Source organism: Halichoerus grypus, chromosome 1 (assembly GCF_964656455.1).
Source record: "Halichoerus grypus chromosome 1, mHalGry1.hap1.1, whole genome shotgun sequence".
NCBI classification, from domain to species: domain Eukaryota; kingdom Metazoa; phylum Chordata; class Mammalia; order Carnivora; family Phocidae; genus Halichoerus; species Halichoerus grypus.
Window position 1 is genome coordinate 153,596,280 of NC_135712.1, and position 15,694 is coordinate 153,611,973.

The 15,694-nt window shown below is 37.6% G+C and overlaps 1 protein-coding gene across 6 annotated transcripts in view; it reads left to right on the forward strand.

Annotated features, from left to right (window-relative positions):
* SNRK (SNF related kinase) overlaps positions 1-15,694 on the forward strand; it is a 56,613-nt gene that overhangs the window by 3,144 nt on the left and 37,775 nt on the right. For 2 of the 6 annotated variants that reach the window (XM_078074091.1, XM_078074095.1), the window contains exons 2-4: positions 9,989-10,048; positions 13,512-13,637; positions 13,733-14,206. In XM_078074091.1, the coding sequence (XP_077930217.1) occupies positions 13,565-13,637; positions 13,733-14,206 (547 nt within the window). In that variant the 5' untranslated portion in view covers positions 9,989-10,048; positions 13,512-13,564. Of the gene's footprint in view, positions 1-110; positions 161-9,988; positions 10,049-13,511; positions 14,207-15,694 lie in introns of all 6 variants that reach the window. The other 4 variants (XM_036118818.2, XM_036118820.2, XM_078074094.1 and 1 more) reach the window with 3 other exon arrangements.

Below are 15,694 nucleotides of genomic sequence, written 5' to 3' on the forward strand. Positions count from 1 at the left end.
GGCCTTATATCCTATGGGAAACCATTTCTTGCCCATGGTAGGGGAGGAACCTGTCTAAAGAGGATTCCTGCTGTACCTTCCCTGAACATTTATTTCTCTGCTGCTTCCAGAGCCTCCTGAGATTCTGCTTTGGCACCTCCAGCATTTGGCTTCTGCTCAGGTAGGCTCTTCCATAACAAATCAGGCCTGGCCTCTTTCTCTCTCCTTACTTGTTGTATTGTACCCTCCAAAGTGCTGCTATGTGGCTAATCAGCAGTTACTTCAAAGTCTGTCACAGACCACAGATCACAAGTCTGTGATGTTTTAAGTTTGCAGTGTCTTCAGGTTCAAAGCAGGATTGGGTCCGTCTGTCTGTTTACATACATACCCCCTCAACTACATATTGGCTGGAAATGTAGGTTATGAAATCTGTGCTCCAGAAGTGTAGGTTACAGGTCATTTAAATGGTCAGATCATAGCCCCACTGGGCCTCAGTTGCTCATTTGTTGATATGCAGTTATTTTTCTCAAACTTAAAAGTCTGTCAGCTCCTCGAAGGCAGAGACCACTTCTTTCATTTCAGCATCCCCAGACCAGTGTAATGCCTCATGCGTAGTTAGGATACCCAAGTGGTGTCTCGATGAAGAAACTTCAAAAATCTAAACTTATTTTGTTGATTTTATCAACCTATTAATAGAAACTGTACCCATTTTAATACAGCTGGGCTAAATTTAAATTGTTTTTCAATCATAGAATTTTGGAACTAGAAGCAAATCTTTCACTTGATCCTAGCATGTAGTAGATGTTCAGGAAATGTTTGTTCCTGTCCTGTGTATTTCTGGTCTGAGTGAATGGCACCACTTGCTACCACTGTCCGTTAGAATCATTCTGGATTTCCCTCTTTGCTTTGCCCCCCATGCATTGAGTTCTGAGATTCTACTTCCTAAACATGTCTCCTCCATTAATCCTCATCATCACTGCCCACATACTGGCTGCCTTCATTTTTAGGTCATTAAGTGATCATTTACCTGGAAACATTTTCAGTTGTCTCTTTACCTATCCCCCAGCTCTAGTCTTGCCCTAACAGGTTGGTCTTCACTTTGCTACCAGAGTAGTTTGTGTAACTGTCATCTCTGATTGCCATTCCCCTGCTCAGGATTCTTCTTTGGCTTCTTTTTTTTTAAAGATTTTATTTATTTATTTATTTGAGAGAGAGAGCACATACACATGAATTGGGGGTGGGGAGGGAGGGAAATGAAGAGGGAGAGGCAGACTCCCCACTGAGCAGGGAGCCCCACGCAATGCAGGGCTCGCGCTCCATCCCAGGACCTTGGGATCATGACCTGACCTGAAGGCAGACGCTTAATTGACTGAGCCACTCAGGTACCCCCTTCTTAGTGGCAGCTTTCATTTGTTCATTTAATAATATGTATCTATATATTTTGGGTAGATGCTATACTCAGTCGGCCCTAGGTTACAGAGTGGAATAAAATGGACATGGGCCTTACACAGACTGAAGTTATCATTTAGTTGAGTGGGGACACAGATTATTACTCATGTAACTATATAACTGCAGTTGTGATAATGGCTCTGCTGGGAAAGGAATGGCGCTGTGAGAGGGCATGGGAGCTGGTGTGCAGGGGTGTGGGGAGGGGAAGGACATACTCAGGAGGGTGACCTTTCAGCTGGGCCCTGAAGCCCTCTGGTAAGGGCTTGTCAGACCCAAGGAATTGCAGCTGATTTGCTTGGAATACAAGACTCTTGGGGTATCTGGCCCCTGCCTACCTGTCTGATCTCATCTCCTATGCTCTATATGTATTATTGTCCCAGTCACACTAAGCTCTCTCAGGTCTCTTTTCTGAAAAGCCTCTTCCCCATCATTGCCAATTTCAATTCGTAGCTCAAATAAGAAAATGAATTTCTCTGAGATGCCTCCTATGAACTCCCCAACGTAGGTTTTGGGGAAAGAACACCTCTTGTAGCATATCTGTCCCTATAAGAAATTATACAGACCTTGTGGCAGGGATCTTCCTAGTATGTCTAGTAGAGGCATTTAGGGGCAGCTTGATGGGCCTATTAGGGGATATCAGTGTAAGGTGGGAAACTAAGTATATAACCCCCCTCAAATATCAGACTGTCCTGGGAGGAAGGCCAGTTCTGAAAAGTTGGGGGGAAAATGGTGGATGATATTGAGCCTACTCGCATCTTGCTAATATATATTATCCCACTTAGCCTTCATAATAACTGTCTTAAGGTGGTGATTATCTTTGTTTTATAGATTAGGATGTGCCTATTTGTAGAAGTTGAGTCACTTGCTGGGCTCCAGGTTCTGTGGTACTCTTTCTACTGTGCTATGATGCTGTGGCTCATGTTTGCTGAATAAATGAATTTTGATCATTTGAAAGTGCACTTCTATGGTGAGGATAATAAGAAAGGTTGACCCTGTGGTAGTTTGAAATGCTGAATCTTAGGATGCTCTCCCAGCTCCTCTCCGATGTTCCCTCCCCCTCTGTATACACACCTCTTAGGCCATTATATTGTCTTTATATTGCGTAGCTAGGGGAAAACGTTCGAATAATAAATTGAACTGGATTTAATACATATTCATCCATGTTGGCTTTTCTTTATTAGAGAAATTACATTTTAGATAATGTAAGTTTTACTTTTATAGTATAACTTATTTAGATAAAGTTCATTTCAGACTTAGGTCGGGATACTAACAAGTATTCGTGGAGAGAGTATGAAACTAGAACGTACTGTATTTATGGATCTCTTTTTAAAATAGTCATAATATTCTAGCCTTTTAGTTAGCAGTGGACAAAAGCAGAGCAATTGAATTTAAAAATAAAGTTTAGCTTCCTGTTTTAGTTCATTTTCTACAGGTGAAACAGTTCTCTCTTTATTGGCATAAAGTATTATGAGGGCTACTGAAAAAATTTGGAATGAGAATATTCATATAGTCTCAGTTCCAGGGCTTGATTTTGTCCTTTGCGCTCCTATTTTATATGTATTTGCTAATCCTCTTGTGAAGGAAAATGCTTTTTTGGAAACAAATGGAGAGAATGTAATTTGCAAAGTATATTAAAATTGCAGTGTGGGAAAGGATACAATTTTTAAGCAGAAAATAGAACCTCCCTAAATTTATCTGAATTACTTGCTTGGTGTTGGCTGTTCTGTGCCACTGGCTGTTCTTGCCATCACAAAATTGTATGTAAGCTCTAAGGTGAAGTTATTTTTAAGGTGCTGTTCCATTTTTACGTGATCAGTAAATATCTCAGTCTGTCTTTTGACTAGTTATTTGCCTGTAACTTCCTTTCTTAAAAAGCAGTTTCAAAAAACCTTTAATGGAATTGTTTGTTAATATTAAGTGGTGCTAGGGAACTTCCTCCATTTAATTGATCGCTGGGCTAGGTAACTAGCATAGCATATCAGCATTGGAAGAACACAAGAATTGTCAAAATTGATTTATTTTAGTGCTATTTCCCTGGGGACTAGAAGGGCCTAGGTAAACGGGAGGCATTGTATTGTTGCACGAAAAAATGGAGGGCCCAGAATCGGTGGGACCTGGAGTCCAGCCCAGGCAGCTCTTAGCTAGGTGTAGGACTGGGGCAAAGGAAGTCCTTATCCTCTTTGGCCCTGCTTTCTCATCTGTGAAATGGGTATGATATTTCCATTATATTGCTGGTTGTGTGGAATAAGTGATGAATCAAATGTAGAGTTCAGTACTGACATAGATTGCCAGTTATTACATTGTTTACCCTTTTTGAGACCTGCATTAAAACAAAACTGGAATTCTAAAATGAACAGTTGTGGCAGTGAAAGACATTTTTAAAAAAATTTGAAGTGAGACAGAGTCAGTTGTGGTTTTGCTATAGGACTGGACTCATTTCTATATACACCTATTTAGGTTTGTAGTAGGTTTTTAGGAAAGTTGTATGGGTGATAGATCTAATCTAAGTCAAAACAAAAATTGGTGTTTTATGGAACTTTAAAGTGGACAGCGAACTTTTTAAAATTGGTTTAAATTCTCTAATTACCTTATTTCTTTGTGGCTTTCATGTTGTACCTAAAGAGTTTTCCTCTTCTGTTTAGACCTCTTAGCAGCTCTATGATTAGAAGCTGCTTCTGTGCATTTTTAACTCTTTAATGACACTTTAATTAAACTTAAGTATAATTCAAAGATAGATAAGTGATGAATTGAGTATGGCAAGTTTTCCATTAGTTCTGAGAAAGTAAGAGTCCATTATAGTTGCCTAGATGGTAAGCCATTGGGTGTTTTTCAGGATCAGCCTTCTTAACCCTACTAACTTATCTCACGTCTACCCCAAATCATAACTTCACCCAAACTGATGGTTTCCTTTCCGAAGCCAGCCAGCCATGTGCATGCTCTGCTGCCCCTGTTTCCCCCACTTTCAGGAGTGGTGTTCCACTGCTCCCTCTTGAAGGGTAAGCTCTGGTCTATGGGCTGCCCTGTCCTTGGGGATCCTGCCTTCTTAGTGTCCTCTACTCTTCCTTTGGCACACCTCACCCAGGCTAACCTGTGTAGTTATTTATCTTTTTACGTGTAGATAGCTTATTTGTAAGGTTATAATGGACAGAGACTGTGTTGTATTCTACACAGTTAGGGCTCAAATATTTGCTAATGAAAATAGACTGTGTTCCTCTTCCTTCCTCAGCCTGAAGGAATTGCATACCTTGTCCCTCAGGGAAGCAAAATATTTCCTTGAATATGTCTTGTTTATTAAGATGACATAAGTAGGTTTTAGACAATATATTTTTAGGGAAATTAGTCTTTTCATAGATCTCAGTGGAAAAGGAAACTGAAAATTGTACAAAAAGTCAAAATTTTAATAAACTATCTTTTTTAGATTATAAAAGCAGCACACATTCATTGCCAAAAATTTGAAAAGAACAGAAAAGCATAAAGAGAAAAAAATTCTATAATCTTACCAACTTAACATTTAGGTATTTTTAAAATATATATGCAGACAAATTATATGCTTTTAAAAAAAAATTGAGATCGTGCCATGAAATTTGGTATATGAATTTTTTTAACTTAACATTTTATTGTGAGAATTTCCCCATGAGATTAAAAAGCCTCAAAATATGACTGTATAGTGTTAATGTTAGGTGTACTTTGATTTAATTGTTTTCTTATTGCAGACCTTTAGATTATTTCTAATTTTTTGAATATGTAAATATCACTGAATTGTTGACTATAAAAATTTTTAACATCTTTATTTCTTTAAGACATAATCTAGTAGTGAGATTATTAAATCAAAGATAGTAATTATTTTAAGGCTCTTGATATATGTATTGCCACATTGCTTTTCAGAAATTTCAGAAATAAAATAATTTGCAGTCTTAATATAAGAGAATCTCAAATGAGTTAGTCTTTTAAGTCAAAGTCAGTGTAATGTTAGGTACCAGTATTTTTGTTTATGGGTTAGTTTATTTTTTTCTGTTCCAGTATTCTTTTTTGACCATTTTTTAATGACCATTTGCATCACAATATCAGCAGGGAAAGAAAAAGATGACAGAGAGTGAAAATGCGTTTTGATAGGATTAATAAAAGTTTGGAAGAAAGATTTAGATGATTAAGTTTTTAAATTCTCCAAACTTCCAACTTATATTGTCTTCCTGGCAACAAGGAGTAATTGCGGTTAGTTTTATGTATTTTGGAGTAACTTCTACATACCAGCTTTTGCTTAAGTCATTATTTATTATGTGAGCGCTTTATACCAGGGCTGTCACCAAAACTGGTGACACACTTAGCATTTTTCATCATTTTAGCAAGAGGCAGATTCTGTTTAGGAATTCAAACTTATTATCTGCACTGCTAGTCCAGGTTTTGTGGCTTGGATGTTAACCCCTTTTGCTTTACAAATAATTAGTACTACTCTACATCAGTTAATAAATCGCCTGACTCCTGGATACATTAAAATTCTGTGATAGATTCTGGAACATGGCTTGTTTCACTTAGAGAAAATAAAGATGATGTAAACCAATGCTTCATGAGATCGATCTGCACTGGTGACCCAGTCCCTGCCTGGAGAGCCGAGCAGTCCTTTCAGTCTGCCATTCCTGGTCACCTCAGTTGCCCCCAGTCCATTAAAATTGACCACTTGGAAGAAAACTTATAGAACATACTTCAGGAGGCAGTTACTTTCCCTTGGAAAATACTTTCCTAGACATTTGGAGGTACAGTTTTACCTCTTTGGACATTTCTCATAATAAATAATTTAATCTTTTAATTTGTAGTTCCCATCTTGAGTCCACCCAGTGAGTGCAGCCTGATAACCACATAATCTACGTGATAACCACATGGTAATATTCAGCCCATCCGGTGAAAAACTCTGGATCCTTCCATAACTTAGGACCTCTTGACCTATTTGTGGTTTCTTCATCTTTGATTTATGGCTTATATTGGTAACTCCCAGGGGGAGGAGTGCTGTTCTAGAAATGTGGAATATTGTTTATTTTGGATAGAGAGAAGAGCAGTGGCAACTGTATGTAGGATTGTGTTTATTTTGCTTGACCAGGAGGTTGTTGATACTCTCAGAGGATTTAGTCTACTGTCTTCCTGTCAGCCTATGGGTATCTTTGAAATTTTAGCAGTAAGATTGGGGTGGTAGAATTCATTGGGAGAGTGTTCGTTCCTTTACTTCCATTAGTTTTTCTATAAACATGCAGTTTAGTCTAGTATTTTCCATGAGTAAAAATTACAGTTTTCATTTTTGGTATTTGTAAAAGATACCAGATAATTTCCGTATGTAGGAAACTTAAACGCAGTTTTAGTGTGGTTTTGCAAAAACTCATTTTTCAGTTATCTGTATTAGAGGGAGAGCATTGGCACAGATATATTTTTTTAAAGCATTTAATTTGGGGGGAAGTTTTTGCATATTTAAATATTGGTGGTCTGATTTTAGGAAATTTATAATATCCTCAATAAAATGTAGAGAAACACATGGCCGTTTTTGTTCCACTCCTCTACTTTCTCATGCCAGTGGATTGGCCATGCAGAGCTACCTTTGTTTGGTGTGCTATTTTGTCCTCCCCTAGAGGTGTGAGTAGGAGACATTTGTTTGGTATATAGACCACACTGCAGTGGTGATGATGTCAGTGAAAGTCTAAGTGAATTTTGACAAGAATCACAGGGTCATTTCCAAATTGACAGTAGATTTAATCGAGGCTGGTCTACAACTGTTTTCAGCAGCTTGCAAAATGTGTGTAGAGCCACCCACACTTCCTTCCTCTTCTCCAGCCACACCCGCACACTTCAGTTTGCTTCTCTCTTTAGTTGGGAGAACATCAGTATATTCTTGCAACATATACTGGTGGTTGTTTCTCAAACATGAATTTCCATATTATAAACACTTTTGACTAGTTGGCCTATTTCATTTAGGTCCAGCCCAGTTATATGCATGTGTGAACATACGCTAAATAAGATTGCTTTAGAATAGCCTAATTTAGTGGTTTTGCTGTTTTTAAAGATGGCATCTTTGTTATGTGTCATTAAAAATACCGATTCACAAGAACTCAGTGTGTAGGAAAATGTTCATTATATAAAAAGGAGGAAAAAGTCATCTCAAACTTCATATACAGTATCTTAGCTTTGTAAAGAAATATAGGTATGGGGTGCCTGGGTGGCTTAGTCGTTAAGTGTCTGCTTTCGGCTCAGGTCATGATCCCAGGGTCCTGGGATCGAGCCCCGTATCGGGCTCCCTGCTCCCCAGGAAGCCTGCTTCTCCCTCTGCTGCTCCCCCTGCTTGTGTTCCCTCTCTCACTGTGTCTCTCTCTGTCAAATAAATCAATAAAATCTTAAAAAAAAAAAAATAGAAACGTAGGTATAAAGGATATATACTAATAGCTAAAGAGAGGACATCTTAGATGAAATTACGGGTGATTCCCCACCCCACCCCCCCGTATTGTGCTTTCCTGCATTTTCCAGATTTTCTAAAGTGAATTTGTATCAACTCTTTTTGTAGAGAAAACACTTTTAAAGTGTTTGTAAACCTCTTTTCCTTCTCTCTGTGACTGTGTCTGTCTATATTCCATTTTATAAAAAAATTTATGTCTGGGCATATATGTAGAAAATAATTGGCAAGGCTGTGTACCAAACTGTTAACAGAGATTGTCACAGAGAGTAGAATAATGGATGATTTGTAAAAAAAAATTCTTTTTACCAGTTTATGTGTTCTAATTGTTTATTTTCTTATATTGTACAGGTATTTCATAACTTCATAATAGAAGCAAAATACTAAAACAAAGGAAAGTGATATGTCAAGTGAAAAAAGCAGGCTACAAGATATAAAGTTATGTATAGAATGATCACTCCTTTGTAAAACAAAATAAGGAAGAAGCTGTATATAAGTATTTGCAGAAAGATCGCTAAAATATTGATAGTGCTTACCTTCAGGGGTAGGACTATGGGATGCCTTTTTATTCTTTCTACTTCCTAGTCTGTATTTTCCAGATTTTCTGTAAGAATATATTACTTTTAGGGGGAAAAAATGTAAAGGAGCATTTAATTCTTTTTGAAAAGGTAGATTTGAAAGAAAGTCATCTTGCTATCATTTTAAAAACAAATACTTAGATTTTGTGGGATGTTTTATTGAAAAATCATCAGACTTTCATGCCCAACTAGAGCTACTATTTTCTTTATATTACAGTCGTACATCAGTCATTTTCAATTTAATACATTTTAGGAAACTGAACAGCTCAGTGAATTCATTCTCTTGAAGTAGGGTGGAAGAATTTCTACTCGGATGAGGGAGAATACCATCATTTTAACAATGATGGTGGTGGTAGCTAGTGTTCTTGCTTACTCTGTGCCAGGCTTCATTCTAAACACTTTTCCTATACTAACTCATTCAGTTCTCACCACAACCTATGAAGTTGTACTCTTACTATTAATATTTTCTAATGAGGAAACTGATCATACAGAGAGGTCAGGTTTTGCTGAGGTCCCGTGGCCAGTGGTAGGTGAGGTCAGATTCAGATACAGTTGCTGGCGCTCAGACCCAGTGCTGAGCCACGCTGCCTGCCTTGCCTAGGGACTGGCTGGTGGAAAGAGAAGCAAGGAAGGGTAATGTCAGGAGCTACCATATCCCACTTGGAGCTGAAGGAGCAGGTAGCATTCCAGGGTTCACATGTCTCTAGAGGTGGGCCTGTGCCCATGACCTTGCTGGCGCTATTTATGAGCTTCATGATTACCTGGATGCTTACCTTTAGTGTGTTGTGTAAATTGCTTTGGCCTAGTGTGAATGTTTAGGCCTTTCAATATTTGTGGGATGTTTTAGTGTTATGGAAAGGACTGTAAGGCCACCTCAGCCAAGGACTCTTACCATGCCACAGACTTTGATGTCAGTGATCCGTTCACATTCTCTGTGTTCATAGTGATAGTTTCTTTTTTACTATCGAATGGAAAGCCTCTGGTATGAAGGTGTTTTATGTGTTCCCAGATGCTGGCATGGTAATTGATTTCTGCTGGCCTGCTAGAAGATCATGTGTTGTAAAGGTTGCCCTCCCTGGCTGTGGGAGTGAGTGTTTCATGAGCCGTCAAGGGTTCCTGCAAGCAAGCTGGGCTTGGAAACCAGGCTGGGCAGGATTGGAGCTGCCCACCGCTGCTGATTGGGCAAGTCAAGCCTCATTGTGCCTAGCTTGCATGCTCTTGGTGATGATCCATGAAATGTGGATTTGGTGCCTCTTACAACCCAGGAAGCATTTAGAAAATGGCGAATCATCTGTTCATGATTATTATTTCCTCCTGCTCCTAGTGGAAAAATCTGTCTGACCGGGCTACCTGGAACAGTCTCTGTGTATCTGTTACTGTTAAATTCCTGTTCACTCAAGATCCTCTGAATGGGTTTTAATTCACATAGGGCATGGGAGAGGAGACTGGGTCACTAAGGACAAATTTGCCATTTTTATATGTTTGTCTGGATAATTTGACTTTAAGCAAAGTTAAATAGAACTAAACTAAAATTGCCTCCTGTATTTTCTTTTAGGAAAAAGAAGCTGCTAACGAAACCGTGGTAACAAGGATTATTCAGTATGCGGTTTGCTGGGTATGTGCTGGAGCCATTACAGAGTCACCTGCACTTTATATAAGCCACATCTTCACATTTGGCATTGATGTTCAGAATGACTTTTGGTCACTGGAAGATCCTCAGAGATCAAAAAACAATTTAGTTATTTCCTATGCTAACACAAAATGCACTTGATGGTAGGATTGCACAGTGGGCTAGTACTTAAAAAGATGTTCACTAACAAGGTTATTTTTCCTTCCAACCTTCAGTTAATCATAATGTCCTGTTTTTAGGTATATAATTATAGTTCTGTAGACCCTGGAAAGGGATATGTGTACAAAACAAAGGACAAAAAGAGTAAATTTCTTGATAGTTAAAGTGATTATTATTTCACTCCAGAGTAGTCTCATTGTGAAGAGACCTTATTAGATTCTTTCCCATGAACTCACTAGTAGATTAAAAACTGTTTTCATTGTACCTTTTTGCTGGTAGTGTTCTGGGAAGAGAAACCTCAAAGTGTTAGTTGTGATTGTTTCTGGGTGTCGGAGACCCTAAAAAAAGACTTTCCTTCCTCATCTGTCTACACAATTTTTACTTTCGTAATAAGGCAAATTAAAACTGGGAAAACCTAATTAATTTAATTAAAATTTAATTAAATTCAGATTTATTTCTAAAATCGGGTTTATATGCCACTTTATAAGAATATATCTAAACTAAAGTGATAGATGAAAAAAACAAATAGGGGCACCTGGGTGGCTCAGTCATTAAGTGTCTGCCTTCGGCTCAGGTTGTGATCCCGGGGTCCTGGGATCGAGCCCCGCATCGGGCTTCCTGCTCAGCGGGAAGCCTGCTTCTCTCTCTCTCTCTTTCTCTGTCTCCCTCTGTCAAATAAATAAATAAAATCTTTAAAAAAAACAAACAACAAAAACCACAAATATTGTATAACTTGGGGGTGGCCTGAAATTGTTTTGAAAGCTCAAGTTGCATTTACAAGCTTGTACAGTAGAAACATAGACTCAGGTAGAATTTTAAGGATAATTACTGCCCTTATAATTAATCAAAATTAGAGATTTAAAGATAGTTTTCTGCCCCCTGAAGTTAGCTTAGAGTTTCTATTTTTGAAAATTAAATATGCCGAAATTAAACTTTCTTTTGGGGGAACTATCCAATTAAAGCAAGATCTTTTCACTCAGATTTCCCTGTTAATCTTACCATTAAAATTAATAGCTCAGATGACATGGTAATATGGAAGAAATTTGCTTTTTCTCCAACACCTGTACATATTACTGGTTTCTTATTTTAAAAATCTTTATAGAAACAGGATTAACTTAGTTTGGTTTTGAAATTAGTTTGTAGAAACGTGTAGCATAGTTGTTAAAAGCAGAGACTTTGAGGTCAGGTAGCCCTGGGTTCAAATCCTAGCTCTTTTACACACTGGCCTGGTAGCCAACGACAAGTGACTTACCATTTCTGTGCCTCAGAATGGGGCTAATAATCCCTATTTCTGAGGGCAGTTGTAAGGATTAAATGAGGATGACATAAAGCATTTGGTATATGAGTGACATATTATACTTCCTCAGTGAATGGTAGTTAATATTTATATTTATAGTAATTACTAAAATATAAAAAAACATTAAACATATTAACATTGGCTTTTTAAGCTTTTTCTCTCTATGTATATATATTGTGGTGACCCCAGATATGTGTTTCAGATCATTTCATTTTGTATGTGAGAATGACTTTATTCCTCTTTTATAGTTGGTACTTTAACTCACCAGATATTATCCTAAATGTAACATCATTTAGAGTGCTTAAATGTTCAAGAAAGTGAGCTTTGAAATAAGAATTCAGTTTGAATCTTAGTAGCACTTTGATTCATTCTGCACAAATATGTTAGTAGGCTTTTTTTTTTATTTTTAAAATTTTTTTAAGAGATTTTATTTATTTATTTGACAGAGAGAGACAGCGAGAGAGGGAACACAAGCAGGGGGAGTGGGAGAGGGAGAAGCAGGCTTCTTGCTGAGCAGGGAGCCCCATGCGGGGCTTGATCCCAGGACCCTGGGATCATGACCTGAGCGGAAGGCAGATGCTTAACAACGGAGCCACCCAGGTGCCCATATAGTAGGCTTTTAATAAATGTTAGCTTTTCTTCGGTTCTTTTAAGCAAAAATGAGATTTAAAGAAATGTAATACTAGAGCTTTAAAATAAAAAAATGACCTCATTTTACGTACAATTTACTTTTTTTGGTTATTTTCATCTAAGTGGGAGTAGATAATGTAAGTACTATTCTTAATAAAACAACTGGAAACATGCAGTAGAAAAGGTTTCACAGAAGGGAGGGGTATGCACACAGGACAGAGCTAGTCTTGGGAGATGGCTGTATTCCTTGTTGGATTTTGCTATAATTCTGTTAAATTTTGGTCAGAAAAAATAATGGGAATTGAATTTGTGAGATTTAAAGTGATATCTTAATTTGTATAATTTTATACATTAGTTTTTCTGAGGGTCATTTATAAGAGCCTGTTTCTGTATTTAGAGTTCATAAAGGTTTAGAATTTTAAATGCCATGTGAGATACGGTCTTTAAAACCAAATGGTCCTTAAGATGGTTTAAGAATGCATGGTTGTTCATTGTTGAAATATAATCAGATCATGGTGGGTTGTTTGAGAGTTGGAAAACTGTAATAAAGATAAGCATAACTGAGAAGTACAAAGAGTGAGTCCCAGTCAGTCGGCAAACATTAAGCACCTACTGTGTGCTTAGCTAGGCACTAGTGTGACAAGAAGAGCAATAATCGCCGTGTAAACATATTGAAAAGAAGTTGAATTTCAAAATTTAATAAACTGTTGATTACCTGTATATGTTAAACACTGTTCAAGGGATGGTAGAAGGGAAAAAAAAATAGAACCTTAGAGTCCTCAGAACTTCACAGTCTTAGGATGAGGATGGCATATACAAAAACCTATAGAATAAGACCATACGGGTGTCCCGAGCTGCTGTTGGAGATACGGAGTAGGGAAGGTAATTCCAGCTGGGAGAGTTAGAGGAGGCCTCACTAAAGGGATCTGTTTGTGCTTACGGGAAATAGTGCTAGCTTTGGAATAACAGGAAAAGGTTGTTGGGTTTCTGTCCAAATGTTTATTCCATTTTCCCTTTTTTGTCAGTTCTTCCCTTGTTTTTTTAAGACACTAAATGAAATTACTTTTGCAAGATGGTTTTTTTTCAACAGAGTTTATCAAACTTGCCAGTTTCCTTATTTCTGACATCACCAAAAACTTGTTTCAACTAATTTTTTTCAGTTTGCAAAATTTAATATGGCATTTAAATTCGCAGCCTTTATAACATAAACCGAAAATACATATATAGATGGTTATAAATGGCCCTTACTCATTTTATATCTCTATTTACTTCAAGCTTCTATTAAAACTTAAAAAAAAAAAGAGAAAGCTGTAAGAGAAAAAGCTACAGAAACTTAATTTTGTTTCTCCTCTTCTTTTGTAGATGTCCATGGCGACATTGAAAATGAATTCCTTATTTTCACCAGATATTCTTATATGAGAAGATCTATTTCAAACAGTCTAGATATTTTTCCTTCTGTTGGACCAGCATGGCAGGATTCAAGCGAGGGTATGATGGAAAGATTGCTGGATTATATGATCTGGATAAAACCTTGGGTCGAGGTCATTTTGCAGTGGTTAAACTTGCCAGGCATGTCTTTACAGGTGAAAAAGTAGCAGTAAAAGTTATTGACAAGACAAAATTGGACACTTTAGCCACTGGTCATCTTTTCCAAGAAGTGAGATGCATGAAACTAGTGCAGCATCCCAACATCGTACGCCTTTATGAAGTTATTGACACCCAGACCAAACTATATCTTATTCTAGAACTTGGGGATGGAGGAGATATGTTCGATTACATAATGAAACACGAAGAGGGACTTAATGAAGATTTGGCTAAGAAGTACTTTGCTCAGATTGTTCATGCCATATCTTACTGCCATAAACTCCATGTGGTTCACAGAGACTTAAAACCAGAGAATGTGGTCTTCTTTGAAAAACAAGGTCTTGTAAAGTTGACAGACTTTGGTTTCAGCAACAAATTTCAACCAGGGAAGAAGCTCACTACAAGCTGTGGATCTCTTGCATATTCTGCTCCAGAAATTCTGCTTGGTGATGAGTATGATGCACCTGCAGTAGGTAGGTAACCTTTTTCCAGTATTTGCCCACTTGAATTCCACCAGCTAGAGTGTAGTTGGTCAAATTGGTGGTGGTTTATCTGAAAATAATTTCTTAAGGTACTTTATTAAATGTGTCTTAATTAACAGATTTGCTTTCATGAATGCCATATATTCCTAAAGTTGGCAGTTTGTTTTACCCTTTAGATGGCAAATGTTTAAAGTATATTTCAGCACAAAGAAAAATGAGTAAGTTATCATTTAAGGTAACCATCATCTACTCATTGTAATTCTTTTGAAGGTCTGAGTACATTTCCTATCTTCTTAGATTCTTCTGGTAGTGCCCCTAGTCAGCTTCTTCCTGTGCATATCCTTTAACAGTCATTGAGACTCATGTTGGAAAGGTACTATGAATATTACAATACATTATGAAGAATTTGGGCATGGGAATCGTTTATTAATTGTGACGTTGAAGAGTGCACTTGATCTCTCTGCTTTATTTCCTCATCCATGGAATAGAATTGGATCAGATAGAGGTATCGCATCCTATGTTATCATGTTTACCATCCACAGAGACCTGTGTGGCTCTTATTGTCCGCCTCATTGTACGGGACAGGTAATTGACATACAGACATCACTATATGGTGGATTCCAGAATCTTGGTAGCCCTGAGCATTCCCAACTACCCTCTCTTCACTCCAACACATTATGTGTTCTCTCTTGTCATGAGTTATCTACTTGGGGTGGAAGTGTTTACTGCTTTTCAGCTTATGTCAGCTTTGTCCCTTGGGATCATATCTGTTTTGAAGGTCATATGGGAATTTCTGTATAATTTTTAAGGATTTGCTAAGTTGAATGTATGGTCAGCTTTTACAGTTTTTAGTTTAATCTTGGAACAGTATGCCCTAATACTACATGTATATGATGTCATACTTCATAGATAGGAGTCTTCTGTTTGTCTTCTGATCATTGGAAATGCATGTTACAAGAAGAGGAAAGATACACATTGAAAAGCACATTGAAGAGTGCTGATTTTTATACTGAATATTCTGTACACCAAGACACTGCTTTTCATGTTAGACTGTGTTCTGGAAAAGAAAGGGTTATTGAATGGTTCCTGCCCACTACAGATAACAAGGCTTCATCAAAACTTTTCATTAGAATATTTGAGTCAGAGATTTTTGATGAGTGGAGCAGGCTAGTCAGAAAATGAAGCCAAGAATTAACAGAAGAGGAAACAAATGTCTGAACGTGAAAATGATGTTCAGCCTCACTAATAATCAGGGAAGATAAAACCATGATCAGATACTGTTTCATACTTTTCACATTAGGAAAAACTAAAGTCAGACAAATCTAAGCGTAGGTAAGACTATAGATCATTGGGAACTCTTGTCGTATGCAGAAGACAATTTGTCAGTGTCTACTAAAGTTAAAGATGTACACAATCCTGAGACCCAGCAGTTCTCTTCCTGTGTACACACCCTAGAGATGGTCTTACTCATGTACACAG